We start from the raw sequence: 19,022 nt of genomic DNA, 5'->3' as shown, positions 1-19,022 counted from the left end.
AGATACCCATGGGACCAGCTGACATGGAAAAGACAGCCTTCTTCTGTCCACTCAGATTCTACAAATTTCTGAGAATGCCCCATGGAATATCTGGGGCTCCAGCCCCATTCCAGAGATTAATGTAGAGGATGGTTGGGGACATGAACCTTCTGGAAGTCCTGGACTTGATAGTGTTCAGTCACACTTTGGAAGAGCACGAAGAAAGGTTGTTGAAAGTGTAGGACTTCCTACCTACAGGAACAAGGGTTGAAACTCTCTCTACAAAAATGGCTAGTTCTGTCAGGAAAAATAAAGTATGTGGGGCATATCATCTCTCAAGATGGAGTTGCTGCAAATCCAGACAAGCTGGAAGCCTTGAGGACATGACCAAGACCCAATACCTTAAAAGAACTGTAGTTTCTTGGGGGTCTGCAAATATTATAGGCCATTTGGTGAGGGCTATTCTGCTCTTTGTCTTCAGTGAACTCACAAAGGTATAGTCCCCACATAGGAAAATGTCAGGCTCTGCATCCAGATGCCAACTACTATAGAGTCAAAGAACGCTGTGGAGACTGTGAGAATGGTTTTCTGATGTTAATAGATGCACTGACACATGCTTCTTTATTAGCTTTTGCTGATACTAAAAAAACATTACTACTAAACATTGATGCTAGCATGGAAGGACTTGGAGGAGTCTTCTACCAAGAATATCCAGATGGATGAAGGCTAGTTGACTATGCTGGTAGGGTCTAGCATCATCAGAGAAGAACTATCCAGTTTATACACTAGAGTTTTTAGGATTAAACATTTCAATAGGATGCTTTTGAACATGCATGGGACTCTCAGATCGATACAAAAGCACAAATGGAGCCAACATATTTGACAACTATTACATGCTTATAATTGTACCAGGAACAATGTGTGATAGACTCATAGACTCATAAACTTTAAGGTCAGAAGGGACCATTATGATCATCTAGTCTGACCTCCCGCATGATGCAGGCCACAAAAGCTGACCCACCCACTCCTGGAATAATTCTCTCCCTTGACTCAGCTGTTGAAGTCCCCAAATCATGATTTAAAGACTTCAAGTCACAGAGAATCCTCCAGCCAGCAACCCCTGCCTCATGCTGCGGAGGAAGGCGAAAAACCTCCAGGGCCTCTGCCAATCTCCCCTGGAGGAAAATTCCTTCCCGACCCCAAATATGGCGATCAGCTGAACCCCGAGCATGCGGTCAAGATTCTCCAGCCAGACCCTCCGGAAAATGTTCTCTGTAGTAACTTTTAATATCCCATCATTGACCATCATTACTAATTACCAGCGATGGCACGTTATGTTGCACTCGATATGCTTATGAGTATAAATATGACATAACTGGAATATGCTTTATGAATGTTGGCTATGTACTTCTATCTCAATGTGTTTGATTCTAAGTAGCACCAGTGAAGCATTTGGCCAACTTATTGTGAAGGGACACTTCAGATTAAGTGCCCAATCAAGAAACACTTAACTGACACTGGACCTTGGTAGACTCCAATCCATATATGAGGAGCCTTCCTGGGAATGTTCAAGGTAACATGTGAAAAATGGCTTCGGCCTGCAAAAAGCTGAATCGTTCATGGATATGTGACTTCCCCAAGTGGCTACAAACTCCATCTTGTTGCTGTGATTTTGCACAGAAGAACAAAGGGGTGTCCGCCCACAAGAGAGAGAATATAAACTGTACTGGAAGCCTCTCCATTAGGGGTCTTTGGCTGTCAGTTATGAAGAAATCCTCTAGTTAACACCTGAGGTGGACTAACAAGGATTGGGCCAAGGGAAAAGATTTGGCCCAGACTAGGAAGGAGACCAGTCTGTGAAAGAAGTTTATTGGAACATCTGAGGGTGAGATTTCATCTGCAATCAGTTTCTTAATGTGTTAGGCTTAAACTTGCATGTTTTGTTTTATTTTGCTTGGTAATTTACTTTATTCTGTCTGTTATTACTTGAAACCCCTTAAATCCTACTTTTTATACTTAATAAAATCACTTTTGTTTATTAATTAACCCAGAGTAAGCAATTATACCTGGGGGAGCAATGAGCTGTGCATCTCTCTCTATCAGTGTTATAGAGGGCAGACAATTTATGAGTTTATCCTGTGTAAGCTTTATACAGAGTAAAACGGATATATTCAGGGTCTAGGCTCCCAGAAAGACTGAATACTGGGTGCTGGGAAAGTCCCTATAAACTGAGAAGCCCCTGGGCTAAATGAATCTTAGTTTCTGTGAACTGCAGGGGGCCCTAGCCCAACCTCTTGGGCTGTGCTGGAGCAGACTGGTGTGTCTAGCTTAGCAAGATGGAGTGGAGGGAAGCTTTTTCTGGAAGCGGGGGGGGGGGGGGGGTTGTTCTCAGTGGTATCCAGTACATCTAGTGACAGTCTTGAGAAAGTTTATGTGACCCAACCTGTCACACAATGCTACTGGATTCTCCCCTTATTATCTAATGTTTGTGGGGGGAAGTGAGACTTCCTGTGGACATTTCTTTGGGAGTGACTCTAGGTGGAGGTGGCTCTGAGACATAACTTCAATATGTAAAGAAATTAAAGCAACAACTGGAGAACTTCTGTCATCTCTGTATGGATGCAGCAGCAGAGACCGCAACTCAGAATAAGACCTCACATGACTGGTGCATAAGGGAACATGTACTACTTCCAGGTGATTGGGTTTTGGATAAGAAACTTGGGAGTAAAAGGGAAGAACAAGCTGGCATACAGAAGGAATTCAGAACTCTATCAGGTTGTTCAGAAATGACCTGGGATTCCTGTATGTCAGCTCTGGAGAGAAGAAGGAAGGAGAGATGTCAGAACTCTTCACAAGAATCACTTATTGCCTATTGAGCAGTTCGGTTCCCTGGAAGAGAGATGGCAACTAAGTCCCGTGTCCCGCGGTCCTACCCATTGACCAAGCAAAAGTAGGTCTTGTTATTAATCTCCTGATGGGAGATGCCCTGGAATGGGCCTTGCATCTACTCAAACAAGTGACCCCGACAGTATTGAACTGGGATGCCTTCGTGCAGGGATTTACTGCCATATTTGATGATCCCCACTGTGCCCACTCAGCAGAGATGGCTCTGCACAAACTCCAGCATGTGCAGATGCTGGTCTCCTACTATGCCGTCCACTTCCAGAGACTAGTCTCCAACACTAAGTGGAACAAGGAGGCCCAGCTCTATTAGTTCTGGTGAGGCCTATGTGAGGAGGTCAAGGATGAACTAGCTCGTGTGGAGGCCCTGACCAACTTAGATGCCTTTGTTGACCTCATCATATGCATCAAGAATAGGCTCAGTGAACAATATGAGGAAAGGCAGGGGTCTGAGTTACTAACTGGCCGGTGCCCCTTGACACCTGGATCCAACCTGGACCCCGAACCCATACAGCTGAGTAGCTCTGAATGACATGAAACCCCTGAGGAATAAGAGTGCCCTCTCGGCCATGGGCTGTATTTCTACTGTGGAGGATCTGGCCATATTCTTGACAAGTGCCCATCACCAGCTCTAGCATGACTCAATTTGGGAAATGACCATGCCCAGTCCTTTGTTGGGTTAGCCTGGGTGAACCCTGAGATAATGCCCTCCTTCCCCTCACTGAGGCATGCCCCACACATGGTGAGCACTCTCCGCACCTTAAGGTCCAGGTCTGCCTCTATGTTCCAGGGGAACCTCACCAAATTCAGCCACAGTGGCACTGGTGGATTCCAGGGCAGCAGACAACTTCAAAGATGCTGATACAGTCCTAGCTGGGGGATTCCAGTTCAACCTATACTGTCCATCACCTAGTGGAAACTATAAATGACTCACTCCTGTCATCGGGGGCCAATGACACAGGAGATCACACCTCTGGAAGTTACCATTTGGGATAAATGGGAAGTCCTTCAGTTTGGAATGAGCTTCTCACCACACTTCCCCATAATCATTGGCATTTTTTTTTTTGGCTGGTGGCTCATGATCCACACGTCCTTTGGTATAGCACCAGGTGAGATTCTGCTCCAATTTCTGCCAGCAAGTCTGCCTACACTCACTATCTGATGAATCCCAGAACCAACACACCTCCCCAGATCCTGGCCGTAGGTCAGAGGGGACCACCAGAGTTGACTTCAGTACTGCCCCCCAGATACAGCAACTAGGATGACCTCTTTGAGAATAAGAATGCTGACACCCTACTACCACCATGGATGGTCACCTACTACAAAACAGGCCCAACAAAGAAAGTAACAGAACACCACTAGCTGTCACCTACAGCTCCCAACTAAAACCTCTCCAGTGCATCATCAACGATCTACAATCTACCCTGAAGGACAATCTCACAGACTTTGGGAGACAGGCCAGTCCTCACTTACAGACAGCCCCCCAATGTGAAGCAAATACTCACTAGCAACTATACACCACACAGCAAAAACACTAACCCAGGGACCAAACCCTGCTACAAACCCCGGTGCCAACTTTGTCCACATATCTATTCAAGGGACACCATCACAGGACCTAACCACATCAGCCACACCATCCGGGGCTCGTTCAGCTGCACATCTACCAATGTGATATATGCCATCATGTGCCAGCAATGCCCCTCTGCCATGTACATTGGCCAAACCAGACAGTCGCTATGCAAAGAATAAATGGACACAAATCTGACATCAGGAATCATAACATTCAAAAACCAGTAGGAGAACACTTCAATCTCTCTGGTCACTCAATAACAGACCTCAAAGTGACAATTCTTCAACAACAAAAACTTCAAAAACAGACTTCAACATGAAGCTGCAGAACTGGAATTAATTTGCAAACTAGATATCATCAGATTAGGCCTGAATAAAGACTGGGAGTGGTTAGGTCATTATAAAACCTAAAATTAACTTCCCCAATACTAATTTCTCCCTACTGTTACTCACACCTTCTTGTCAACTGTCTGTAATGGGCCACTCTCTTACCACTTCAGAAGTTATTTTTCCTCCCTTAGTATCCTGCTGTTAATTGATTTATCTTGTTAGACTGACCTAAGACTTGGTAAAGCAACCCCCATCCTTTTATGTATTTATACCTGCTCCTGTATCTTTTACTTCATACATCTGATGAAGTGGGTTCTAACCCATGAAAGCTTATGCCCAAATAAATTTGTTAGTCTCTAAGGTGCCACAAGGACCCCTCATATTTTTTGCTGATACAGACTAACATGGCTACCACTGAACCCTGTCTCCATGAAGCAGTGTACATGGTTGGGCCCCTGGAGAACTGTGCAGCAGGCTACTGGTTCATTTTTGTCATAGTAGGCTAAACAACCAGGTACGCAGTACCATTATGAATGCACAGTGGCTGCTGAACTTGTGAAAATCACTGCTCAGCTCGGGGTGCCACTGGAAATCTTAACTGATCAGGGAACGAACTGTATGTCCCAGAGGATTAAGCAACTGTGCCAGTTGTGGAAAATCAAGGTTCTCAGGACCTCTGTTCTCCACCCCCAAAAATATGGCTGGTGGAAAGATTTCAATGGAACACTAAAGACAATGCTATGAAAATTTGCCCTTACAGATATCCAGCACTGGGCCCAGGGGCACCAGAACAGAGGCAGCCAAGGGGCCATTCCCCCATCACTTTTAAAAGTGGGAAGGATATGCTCTCTCACTTTTTTCTTGCATTAAGGGGAGCAATGGGGTGGGGGGGGTAGGAGCAGGAGGGGCCTCAGGGAAAGAGGTGGCAAGGGGGTGGGACCTCAGGGGAAGAGGTGGCATGGGAGCTGGAAGAGGCTGAACAGGGTCAGGGCCACAGTCTGGATTCTGGTAGGCCCCTCCACATACTTTTAGGGAGCTTCTGACACTCCTGCCTGGGAACAGTTACTCCCTCCTCTCCTGTTCACCATACCAGAAGTCCCCCAGTCCTCCACTGACTTCTCACCATTTCAATTGTTATATGAAAGGCAACTTCAAGGGATTTTAGGCCTCATTCAAGAAATGTGGGAGGAACCATCTCCGGCCAGTGATGCAGCACAATAAGTCCTGGACCTATGGGAGACGCTTGATGCCCTGGGTTCATTTGCCAGGGAGAAGCTTCTACATGCCCAGAACACACTGGAAGCAGCCTATAATAGAAGGACTCACCTCTGAGAGCTCCAACCTGGTGATGGGTTTCTCCTGTTATTACCTAGCTACAAGTCAAAAATCCTAGCCCACTGGCAAGGGTCCTATGAAGTGCTGCAGCTAGTGTGGATGCTGAATTATGAAATCCAACAACCAGACAAGCAAAAGGTACACCAAATCTGCCATGTGAATCTTTTAAAATTGTGGAAAACCCGAGAAAGTCTACTAATAGCCCTCTACCTACCTGAACCTGAATTAGGTCTACAGGTTGCTGAGGTCTCAAAGTCAGGGATGGTCAAGATTGGAAACAACCTAACCCCAGACTGGAGAACCCAGGCTCAATAGGTGATCCGTGCCTTCTCTTCCATATTTTCTACCCAGCCTGGATGGACCCATTTATTAACTCATAACATCCAGACAGAACTGGTGCTTAAAGTCAGAGAACATCCTCAACCCCTTCCCCAGAAGTTGAGGGAAACTACAAAGTAAGAACTCCGATCAGTGCTAGAACTGGGAGTAATCAAGGAATCATTCAGTGACTGGAAAAGTCCTGTAATGTTGGTCCCCAAGCCTGATGGGAGTACCCGGTTTTGTATTAATTCTGGAAGGTCAACAGAGTCTCAAAATGTGATGCGCACTCAATGCCTTGCATTGAAGAACTATTCAACTACCTAGGGAAAGCAGAGTACATCACCACTCTGAATGTGATGAAGGGATATTGACAGATCCCCCTCACACCACAGTCCAGGAAAAACACAGCTTTTTACACTGCCTTTGGGCTCTTTCAGTTCCGGACAATGCCCTTTGGGTTACATGGGACCCTGGCCATGTTCCAGCGGCTAATGGACTAGATCCTCCAACTCTATAGCCAATATGCTGCCATGTACCTAGACAACATCGTAGTCTACAGTTGAAACTGGTAGGACCACCTAAAACATATGATGGGTGTGCTACGATCTCTCCAGGAGGCCGACCTGACAGCAAATCCCACTAAATGTTTCATCATTGTCCAGGTGACGATCTAGCTCTGGTACACCTTAGAAAAGGCAGAGCATAACCCTTGGTCAATAAGCTCCAGGTCCTCCAGATGTGCCCCACACCTTCTTCAAGGAAACAGGTACGCTGGCTTTTAGGACTGTTGGGGCACAACCATCAATTTATTTTGGGTTTCTCAACCATAGTGGCACTTCTCATTGACCTTCTCAAGAATGATAGCCCAAAGCAAATACAGTGGACCAAAGCTTGTGAAGAGGCTTTTAAAGCCCTGAAGGCCCAGCTTTGCCAAGAACCCACTTTGTACATTCCCGACTTCACTAAAGATCTCCTGCTATGGATTGATACATCAGACGTGGGTCTAGAAGCTGTTTTGTCCCAGGTTGTGGGAGGTGAAGAACACCCCATCTTGTACATTAGTTGGAAGCTGTTCCCAAGAGAGTAGGCCACTGCAGTCAAGTGGGCTATGAACTCGCTCTGCTACTATCTACTATGCACTCACTTCACATTAGTCATCGCTACGTGTCATGAAAGATACTAACACCTGGATTATGAGATGGTACCTCTCCCTGCAGCCCTTTTCCTTCCGCATTCAACACCAGGCCGGAAGAGCCCACCTGAATGCTGACTTCTTTACACAGGATGGAGGAGAGTAGATGGGGGTGTGTGGACCCCAAATAGGTTCATGGGGTGGTGGAGAAATGTGTGATGAAGCAGAGAAACTTCCAGCCAACACAGCAGGGCTTAAAGAGAGACTTTGGGCCAAGCTAGCCCACACCCCATTATACATGCAGCCATGCCAGGTCTGGCGGGGGAGAAAAGGAGATAGCCTGGCTCAGTGCAGGGCTGACTGGCAAAGAGGCAGGAGTCTGCTGACTCCTACCCAAGGGGACGGGGCACTAATCAGATGGCCAAGACCAAGGGAGACTGCAAAGGGGACCTAGGAGCCACCAGCACCTGATGTAAATGAGTAAGCAAACCCAGGGACATTATGGGGCTCGCCCTCCCCAATGTGTGGCTGTCCTGCCCCAAAGGAGCCTGGGACCATGGCAAGGCACCACCCAAGAGTCATAAGAAGGCCCTATGGGAAGCAAGCTGCCCAGCAAATTGGAACAAGGGGCCATGCCCTAAACTGAACAGACTGGTAGGATGTAGCCCAGAGAAGTGGATCCTGACTCTCTGCTCGGAGGGCCCCGCCTCATTCAGGGGTTGACACAGACATGGCCCTTGGCTGAGACCCAGTGGAAAGGGAGGATCTGGGTCCCCCTAACCCTATGATCTTAATGACTGAGGCTCCACAAACAAGCAGGGGGCTGAGAGCCACACACTCTAACCACTAGGCTGCCCAACCCTCCAAGCTGCCTGTTACAGTTTTATCTACGTTAAAAGCAGCACTTTAAAAATTACTGTTAGTTTGCTTTTTAAAGCTTTACCTAAGTGAAGGGCCCAGAATACCAAAAACAAACAAAAAATTAAACCAAACCCCCCTGCTTTTAAGACTTATTCCTTGTAAACTGTAAAGTCCAGGGTAAGTATAACACTCACAAGTATAGGTTTTTACAATTAAAAAAAAAAATAAAAGCCAAAAGCCAGAGCTTTGACTGCATGAAGTTCAGCACTGTATGTCTACACTACCCGGAACGGCGGGTAGCAATCAATCTATCGGGGATCGATTTATCGTGTCTAGTGTAGACGTGATAAATCGATCCCCGATCGCTCTTCCGTCGATTGCTGTACTTCAGCTCGGCGAGAGGCAGAAGCAAAGTCAACGGGGGAGCCGCGGCTTTTGATCCCGCGCCGCGAAGACGCGAAGAAAGTCATTCTAAGTCGATCTAAGATACATCGACTGCAGCTATGCTATTCTTGTAGCTGAGTTGCGTATCTTAGATCAATCCCTCCCCCAGTGTAGACCAGGCAGAGTGTAACCCCTAACACCGTTATCTGAAGAAACAGCTCCAAACCCACCCCCTTTTCCCCTCCTCATTTCCTGACTCTTTTAAAATTTAGAACGGTCATCTTCATGTTCTTTTCATAAACCTACAGTGTATAATCATATCAAATAAAAGGTTTTAAAGAAACTTTTAAAAGTTTACTAAGTAAAACAGGAGATGGGGATAAGAGAGCTGTCCTGAGTTACAGGGGAATACTGATAGTTGACTGAAATCTTTTCTAGTGAAACAGTTTTATAGTTAGCCATTCTCATACTTTAGCATGGGCAAGTGTTTGTCATACAGCAACATTTTACCAGGCATTGTCTTCCCCATACATAGGGCTAGTAGATATAATAAATAAAATGAATAAAAAAATATTGGAATTACATGTTTGAAGACATTTGTAGCAGCACCTGCAAAGCAAAAATAGTTTTTTTGTTTATCATCACATTCAAGGAGCCCTAGAGAATTATTTTTCTATTTTTATATAACACTTAATATTTTACTTGTATACAAGCTGTAACAATATATGGTTTACAGCATTACATAATACAAGCCAGTAGATGAGAAACTAGAGCAATTACTGAAAACAGAGGTATTATGATAATGAAAGCCCTAATGTAGAAGACCTGGGCAAAAAGTTAATAGGCACATCTGAGGGGAAAAAGGCATGATTTAAGAGGGGTTCTGGACTACTTTGCAATGACCCAGATGGCCCACTGCCTATATTCCTCATGGACAAGCACACAGAGTCTCTTGTTAGAGGAACAGACCATCCATCCCAACAGCCCATCACATCCTACAGTGACACAGACAGAAGTTCCTCCTTATTTAAGGAGGGAGACCTCAGTAAATGTGTAGGGTCTTGTACAGGATGGTACTCGAGGTGGCGAGCCCCTCCTGCCACTTGCACTGCCATGGCTACACAGCTATGTTTGATCAAGCTAACATGCTAGAGCTAATGCGGGTATGTCTCTTCAAGCGAGGAATCTTACCCCCAGCTGAAAGTGTTGTCATATCCTCAGTGTTATTGTCCAACACCGGGTTTTTGGCCTGGGCTCCTTCTTGTCTCTTCCAGAAGAGAGACAAAGAATCCCCAGACCGGGGGGAATCCTGATGTGGCATGGCTGTGAGTGGGGAAACGTCCCAAGTGGGGCAGGAGACAAACTGTGGAAAGGGAAGGAAAATTCACAAAATGGTTAGCTGGGGCCAGGGAAAATCCTAGCGCGTACCAAAGGAAGAGGTAAGCTGAGAAACAGAGGAAAGGAGACTGTAGATGCATTTACTATGAAAAACGCTAAAGGTCTGTCATATATGAAATCCATCAAGAGTTGTAGAGCTCAAATGCTATGCCCTATAGTGTGTCATTGACCTGAGCTGACTTTTCATGTGCTGCAGTGTGCACTCCCAATCCTGGCAGGTGATGTGGCACCACCCTTATGGGTGTCTAGTGCCCCTGGCAGCCCTGGACTTGCGTGACTCTGCACCTGCTACTGACACTTGGAGGGGGGACTGAGCCGTGCTATTCTGCACTTCCCAGTGTGTGTTTGATTTTTAAAATGGTGCCTTCTCTCTGCATTTCCATGCTGTTGAACCTTTAGCTGTTTGGGGAAATACTCTGTTCCCCTAGGGATTTGTCGTGTCTGAAAATTCAGTGAGCTGTTTGCCTGTTGAGATGGTGTGAAATCAGTCCTGCCTCCTACTGCGCCTTATCCCCCTACTGCACCTAATCCCTGCAGTGTACCTGCTTGGCTGGCTCAGTCTGTTTTCTCACTTACAGATCAATTCCGCCCAGGACCAATGGCCTCAGAAACGCTCATGGAGGAGCCCATGTGCCTCATTCAGAACAGCACCAGGGGGGCCCTGCAGGTGAACCCCCAGGCTGTGAAGATCCTGGAGGGCATCACCCAGCCAGTGGTGGTGGTGGCCATTGTGGGGCTGTACCGCACAGGCAAATCCTACCTCATGAACTCCTTGGCTGGCAAGAGAAAAGGTGAGAGACCTGGAGTCATGTGCCCTCTCCTGTGTTATTTCCTGCTACTCTCTGGGGCTCCTAGTGACCTCAGGCAGGTGTACTGTGTGTCTGTGTTTATATGAAATCCATCATCTCTTCCCAGGGTTCTCGCTGGGCTCCACAATCCAGTCACACACCAAAGGCATCTGGATGTGGTGTGTGCCCCACCCTGGAAAACCTGACCACATCCTGGTGCTGCTGGACACCGAAGGGCTGGGGGATGTGGAGAAGGTGAGCTGACTTTTGCTGTGTGGTGAAAACAGGTACTACCGTACGGTGAAGAGGTCACATGAGTTCCTAGATAGACAGACACAAACTTCATCTGCTTTTAGAAGTTTCATTTTCCCTCTCATGTTTCAGAGGCATCTGGTATTTATCCTCTAGTTTTACTGTGCTGCAGAAATGACTGAACTCAGAGGGACCCAAGAACATGAAAAATGCACTGGTCCAGGCAACAGCTCCTTAAAAAAGCACTAGTTCAAAATAACCAGAATACAATGTTTTCCCAAGATATTAAGGCAGAGATATTAAGCTGTGCTATAGTTAAGACTGAGACTTGCTTACTGACAGGTTTCAGAGTAGCAGCCATGTTCATCTGTATCCCCAAAAAGAACAGGAGTACTTGTGGCACCTTAGAGACTAACACATTTATTTCAGCATAAGCTCTCGTGGGTTACAGCCCACTTCATCGGATGCATAGAATGGAACACACAGACAGAAGATATTTTTACATACAGAGAACATGAAAAGGTGGAAGTAGCCATACCAACTGTAAGAGGCCAATCAATTGAGATGAGCTATCATCAGCAGGAGAAAAAAAATCGTTTGAAATGATAATCAAGATGGCCCATAGAAGGTGTGAGAATATTTAACATGGGGAAATAGATTCAATTCATTCAAACAGAGTCTGGGAATGGTTGGGTTATTACACTAATTGAATCTATTTCCCCATGTTAAGTATTCTCCCGCTGTTGATAGCTCATCTCAATTGATTGGCCTCTTACAGTTGGTATGGCTACTTCCACCTTTTCATGTTCTCTGTATGTAAAAATATCTTCTTGCTGTGTGTTCCATTCTATGCATCCGATGAAGTGGGCTGTAGCCCACGAGAGCTTATGCTGAAATAAATTTGTTAGTCTCTAAGGGCTGGTCCACACTAAGCCCCCAGTTCGAACTAAGATATGCAACTTCAGCTACGTGAATAACTTAAAGGTACTTACCGCGGGTCCACACACAGCAGGCAGGTTCCCCCGTCGACTCCGCCTACTCCTCTCATGGAGCAGGAGTACCAGCGTCGACGGCGAGCACTTCTGGGATCGATTTATCACGTCTAGACAAGACGCGATAAGTCGATCCCAGAAGATCGATTGCTTACCGCCGAACCAGCCGGTAAGTATAGACGTACCCTAAGGTGCCACAAGTACTTCAACTTGCTTACTGTTTAACAGCCAGTTTTTCTAAGTGCTCTAAAATCCACATGCATAAATGGATTGTCTTGGAAATAACTGTGCCCCAGGGGATCTGGTGTGGGGGTAACATTCCAGATTTGATGGTGTTTGAACAAGGAGTTCCCAAGATATGCCCCCCACCAAAAAATACTATGTGACATCACAGTGTTATGGCTCAGATAATGTTTGGTTTTTTGCACACACCTTGAGCTATGGCTGTGATTCTCCCCAACTGATCTGACCTACCTGAGACTGATCTCCAGGGCCGTCCTTACCCATACGCAAAGTAGGAAGCTGCGCAGGGCACCAGGAAACCTTGTGCAGCAGCATGCTGCTCCAGTCCCTGCTCCTCCTCTTCCTGCCCCTGCTCTGCCCCAGCTCCGCCTTCTCTCCACCCCTTCCCCAAGCCCCGCCCCCACTCCCCTGAGTTCTGCAGCAGGCCAGGCCTGCACTCACCAGCAGTGGGAAGTGCATTGATCCGGCCCCAGCCGCGCTGCCAGTGAGTGTTGGGGGGTGGTTCCCTCCTGCCCCTCAAGCCAGTCCCCCCTCAGAGGCCTGGGTCCAGCCCCTCCCTCCCCATTTAACCCCCGAGGCCTGCCCCCCCAGAGGACTGGGGCCCCAACCCCCCACGGGCAGCTTTGTAGGGCCCCAGAATAGCTAGGGATGGCTCTGCTGATCTCAGCTAGTGTCCGGCACCCACAGCCCCTACGGGAAAGAAATATTGTAAAAGTTAAGAAGGGTGAGATTTAGAAGTACAGTCTGGGTCTAGCCAAGCTGATGAGCCAGAGAAAATCACCTGTGTATGTACAGAAAAATTACGGGGGACAACTAATAAAAGAACAGGGACAGGAGTGAGGGTAAAGGGTCAAAAGAAGGGAACCAGACGGGGGCATCGAGCAGAGAACCCCGGACAGTGCCCACTGCTCTTCGAAGCCGTCAAGGGAGCCAGTGGTAGTATAATGATGCTGTGTGCTCCTCTGGCTGTGATCAAAGAAAAACAGGTAGCTGCAAATCTCAGTGTCAGCGTGATCAAAGGGGTTGCTGGGCATTGGAAAGTCACCCATAATAGAAAACCCTGTTCTAAGGTCCACATTGACTAAAGTGGTGCCAGGATACTGTCAGTCAAAACAGTAACTTGTGTGTGTCATGATAAACAAACCTCAACTTTCTACAATAATTCATCCGGTCTACACCACCCCAGGGATCAGACCTGTCAGTTTCACCCGTCCAAATGTTGTAATTCTGTGGAAAAAGGAAGGAAGGAAATGTCAAACTCTAGAAAACTTTGAGTTACATGGCCCTCTTTAAAGCTATCATTGCAAACCTCAAATTATGTCCTCCCCCACCACAAACGCCTATAGAATAATCAAGCAGTGCACAAGCCTCAATAAAATTTTAAAATGATACTGTGGCCCAGAAGACAATTTCTGTAGACCATTTTCATCCTTGTAAAGGAAATGCTGGTACAAATTTAACTGTGGTAAGGATAACATCCTTATATTGCTGAGCCATATTAGGGCTGGGGTAGAGTTAGTGTTGTCGCATTAATTTTGATGGAATAAATGAGCTCAGAGAGTCAAAAGTGTTAAATGATTCTGTCACTGTACAGCACTAAACAGTTAAACATGGTTTGGGGTTTTGGAATACAGAGACTTTGGGCTGCTTAGTCCCATAGCAAACACACCATTAAAAATCTTTAATCTTTTATTACAGAAACAGAAAAAGAAGGAAAACAGTTAAAGCCTTTGAAATGTAAAGTCTTAACTAGGTCTTTTTGTTTGAACAATATCCCTGTTCCCTTTCCCTTTAACAGTAGAGAGTTTTTAGAAGGAAAAAACCCTAGTTTGATAGTGTCTATGGGTATTTCTACACTTACAATGTTACAGTGTCACAGCTGCATCACTGTAGCGCTTCAGTGTAAACACTACCTATGTCAAAGGGTGGGGTTCTCCTGTTATCATAACCACCTCACTGAGGCCTTGGCTACACTTGCGAGTTGCAGCGCTGTAGAGCCGCCCCCAGTGCAGTAACTCACTCCCCGACCACACTGGCAAGGCATTTGCAGCGCTGTATCTCCGTGGTTGCAGAGCTGCACGTACTCCACGTCCCCGAGAGGAATAGCAAGTATTGCGCTGCCGCTGCAGCGCCGCGGTGCCAGTGTGGCCGCCCAATGCGCTGTGACTGGTCTCCAGAATTATTCGGCAGTATCCCACAATGCCTGTTCTAGCCACTCTGGTCATCAGTTCAAACTCTACTGCCCTGGCCTCAGGTAACCAACCATGTGACCCACCCTTTACATTCCCCGGGAATTTTAAAAATCCCCTTCCTGTTTGCTCAGCCTGGCGTGGCGTGGAGTGCTATCAGCGAATCTTTCCAGGTGACCATGCCTCCACATGCCAAGTGAGCCCCAGCATGGAGCAATGGCGAGTTGCTGGACCTCATCAGTGTTTGGGGGGAGGAAGCTGTCCAGTCCCAGCTGCGCTCCAGCAGTAGGAATTATGATACCTTCGAGAAGGTATCAAAGGACATGATGGAAAGGGGCCATGACCGGTACGCCCTGCAATGCAGGATTAAAGTGAAGGAGCTGCGGAGTGCCTACCGCAAAGCCCGTGACGCAAACGGCCGCTTGGGTGCTCCCCCCGCGACCTGCCAATTCTACAAAGAGCTGGATGCGATACTTGGGGTTAACCCCACCTCCACTCCGAGCACCACCATGGACACTTCAGAGCCAGTGTGGGAGGGGGGAGGAGGAGGAGGAGGAGGAGGAGGAGGAAAACAGGAGTGAGGATGGTGGGCCAGATGGAGACACCCTGGAGTCCCTGGAGCCATGCAGCCAGGAGCTCTTCTCGAGCCAGGAGGAAGGTAGCCAGTCACAGCGGCCGGTACTTGGTGGAGGACAAACAGAAGAGCAGGTTCCCGGTAAGCGTTTTTTTTTTCGGGAAGGAATTTTTTCGGTGTGGGCTCTTTGGGAGAGGGGGGTTAGGCATGCATACCTAGATGCGGAATAGTGCATTGATGTGGTTTATCACATCACGGTAATCGGGCTCGGTAATCTCCTTGAATGTCTCATCCAGAACGTGTGCAATGCGCTTGTGCAGGTTTATCGGGAGAGCCACCGTGGTCCTTGTTCCAGCCAGGCTAACATGTCCGTGCCACTGTGCCACGAGGGGTGAGAGGACCATTGCTGCACACAGGCAAGCTCCATATGGTCCAGGGTGGAAGCCGCATTGCAGTAGAAGAGTCTCCCTTGCTTCCCAGGTCACCCTCAGCAGCGAGATATAGTCCAGGACGAACTCCAGTGGAAAATGTTGGGACAGTGTTCAGTGTAGCTGCGCCCTGAAGCTGTTGGCTCTCCCCAAGGCACAGAAACCCAGAGGATAGTGCAGCCCTGAAACAATCAGTCCCCCTTACTCACCATTTTGAGGCTCCCGTGGGATATGTGTGCTCTGTTTCAGACAGGAAAATTATGCTATTGTGTAGACCCTGTGTGTTTTCTACTCCTTAAGTGTGGGGGGAATCATTACTCTGTCTGGTATAAACAATGCTGCCTCTGTTAAATGATGCATTTTGCCTATACAGCTGTATCAACCTTGAGACCTCAGCCATCCCTCTTATCGCCTACTCAGAGACTGCAAAGACTTAGGAAGAGACCACGAAAAAGCAAAGAAGACATGCTGCAAGAAGTTATGCGGCAATCTATTAAAGAGAATGAGAAAGCACACAACTGGAGGGAGAGAAAAAGCAGGATCCTCCAGGAAAACGCAGCACACTGGCGACAAAGCACGGATCAGCTCATAAGCATCCTGGAGCGCCAAGCAGATGCTATCCAGGAGCTCATAGCCATGCAGAAGGAGCAGTACCGCAAGCGCAAACGCCACCCCCCCACAGCCCTTGTCCCAAAACTCTTTCCGTTGTGCCCCACTGTCACCTCCAACCCACTTTCCCCAACTTCCGTGTTCTTCACACCACCAGCTGCCTCCAACACCAGTATCTTCACCACCCAGCCCTGAAAACCATGACCCTTACCCTCTGCACTCAACCCCCATCACCATGCAGTATAGCTGTCCTGAAGTGCAGCACTCACTGCACAGCACACCATACAGGACATACGTGAATCTGTGATTGTACCATTCCCCACTCCACCCCCTTGTTTTCTTTCAATACATATTTTTTTTCTTTCAATAAATGGATTTCTTGGCTTTGAAAACATTCTTTATTATTGCATAAAGTAAAAGACTCCTTAGCCCAGGAAATAAACAGGCACTGCAAGTCTGTTTGTCTGCTTAGCAAACACTGATTCCTAAAGATTGGAACTACTGCACTTCACTCCCATGCAGGGCAGCAGATATCACTGCTGGTTTTCAGCCTCAAATTGCTCCCTCAAGGCATCCCTAATCCTTGCAGCCCTGCGCTGGGCCCCTGTAATAGCCCTGCTCTCTGGCTTTGCAAATTCAGCCTCCAGGTGTTGAACCTCGGAGGTCCATGGCTGAGTGAAGCTTTCACCCTTCCCTTCACAAATATTATGGAGGGTACAGCACACGGATATAACTGAGGGGATGCTGTTTTCGGCCAAATCCAGCTTCCCATACAGAGATCACCAGCAGCCCATTAAACGGCCAAAGGCACACTCCACAGTCATTCGGCACCGGCTCAGCCTGTAGTTGAACCGTTCCTTGCTGCTGTCAAGGCTCCCTGTATAGGGTTTCATGAGCCACGGCATTAACAGGTAAGCGGGATCTCCAAGGATCACAATGGGCATTTCGACTTCCCCACCGTGATCTTCCGCTCTGGGAAAAAAGTCCCGGCCTACAGCTTCCTGAACAGCCAAGTGTTCCGAAAGATGCGTATGTCATGCACCTTTCCTGGCTAGTGTTTGCACCTTTCCTGTGTTAATGTCAATGAAACGCCCACAGTGATCCACAAGCGCCTGGAGAACCATAGACAAATACCCCTTCCAATTAACGTACTCGGATCCTAGGTTGGGTGGTGCCAGAATAGGAATGTGAGTCCCATCTATCGCCCCTCCACAGTTAGGGAACCCCATTTGTGCAAAGCCATCCACTATTTCCTGCACATTACCCAGAGTCACAGTTCTTCTGAGTAGGATGCGATTAATGGCCCTGTAAACTTGCATCAACATGATTCCAACGGTCGCCTTTCCCACTCCAAACTGGTTTGCGACCAACTGGTAGCTGTCTGGCGTTGCCAGCTTCCAGATTGCAATAGCCACCCGCTTCTCCACTGGCAGGGCAGCTCTCAATCTCGTGTCCTTGCGCCGCAGGGTGGGGGCAAGCTCCTCACACAATCCCATTAAAGTGGCTTTTCTCATCTGAAAGTTCTGCAGCCACTGCTCATCATCCCAGACTTCCATGACGATGTGATCCCACCACTCGGTGCTTGTTTCCCGAGCCCAAAAGTAGTGTTCCACGGTGCTGAGCATGTCCGTGAATGCCACAAGCAATTTCGTGTCGTACGCGTTACGCGACTCGATAGCATCGTCGGACTCCTCACTCTCACTGTCACTTTGGATCTTAAGGAATAGTTCGACAGCCAAACGTGACGTGCTGGTGAGATAAGTCAGCATATGCCTCAGCAGTCCGGGCTCCATTTCCTGCAGACAGATCCTGCTGCACAGAACCCGTTGAAAGATGGCACCAAAGGTGGACGGAAACAAAGGGATTTCTGGGATGCGAAGCGATGCATCACAGGGCGTTGGGACAGGACCCAGAATGCCGCGCACCCACGACCCCTTCCCACAACCCACGGTGCCAGAATGGGAAGAGGTGCTCTGTGGGATAGCTGTCCATAATGCACCACTCCCAATGGCACAGCAAATGCTGCAAATGTGGCCACGACAGTGCGCTGGGCAGCTGTCAGTGTGGACAGACTGCAGCGCTTTCCCTACTCAGCTGTACAAAGTCAGGTTTAACTCACAGCACTGTACATCTGCAAGTGTAGCCAAGGCCTGAGAGGCAGCAGCTGTGTTAATGGAAGAATTCTTAGGTCAGCTTAACTGCAACACTCAGGTGTGGAATTTTCACATCCTTGACCACCCAGAGTCCAGGCAAGCTCTCATAACCTCATGTTCAGGCTCTGACTCTCTGTCTGACCTCCTTAGTCAATTCCCAGGTGAGAGCCCTGACTCCTTCCAGCAGCCACCTCTTATCCCCCACCTCACAGCTTCCCAGTCCTTTGTTCTTGAGCTAGGGAAATGCTCTTCATGCCTAAGGAAAGGCAGGGAAACCCATCTCCCTCTGGGGCTTTGGTTACTAGGTGTCAATAGCCTGGGGACTGGATTTCCCATTGTCTTCTTGGATTCTTCACTGATGTGGGGTCAGCCTCAGTCAGTCCCATTTTAATGACCCATCCTGGCTCAGACAGCCAGGCACCATTCATACCTATGTCTCTCAACATTCCCTGAGAGCAAACAGTCCTTCTCTGCCTACTGGGAAATAATGCTGGGTATAGCTGAAATTGAGGCACACACAGTATTCCCCCAAAATAGTACAGAAAATTCCCACTTCATCACACTATGACACTTATCTTTTCCCC

At 47.7% G+C, this 19,022-nt stretch overlaps 1 protein-coding gene across 11 annotated transcripts in view; it reads left to right on the top strand.

Moving 5' to 3' along the window:
• LOC101951133 (rootletin-like) overlaps positions 1-19,022 on the top strand; it is a 152,720-nt gene that overhangs the window by 97,522 nt on the left and 36,176 nt on the right. For 10 of the 11 annotated variants that reach the window (XM_065579132.1, XM_065579135.1, XM_065579131.1 and 7 more), the window contains 2 exons: positions 10,789-11,001; positions 11,126-11,253. In XM_065579132.1, coding sequence (XP_065435204.1) covers positions 10,789-11,001; positions 11,126-11,253 — 341 coding nt within the window. Of the gene's footprint in view, positions 1-10,788; positions 11,002-11,125; positions 11,254-14,808; positions 15,024-19,022 lie in introns of those variants that run through there. The other variant, XM_065579134.1, reaches the window with a different exon arrangement.

The sequence above is a fragment of the Chrysemys picta genome, unplaced genomic scaffold (genome assembly GCF_011386835.1).
Source record: "Chrysemys picta bellii isolate R12L10 unplaced genomic scaffold, ASM1138683v2 scaf105, whole genome shotgun sequence".
NCBI lineage: Eukaryota > Metazoa > Chordata > Testudines > Emydidae > Chrysemys > Chrysemys picta.
Note: the sequence above shows the minus strand (reverse complement) of the source record. Positions and strands in the feature narration are given on the sequence as shown.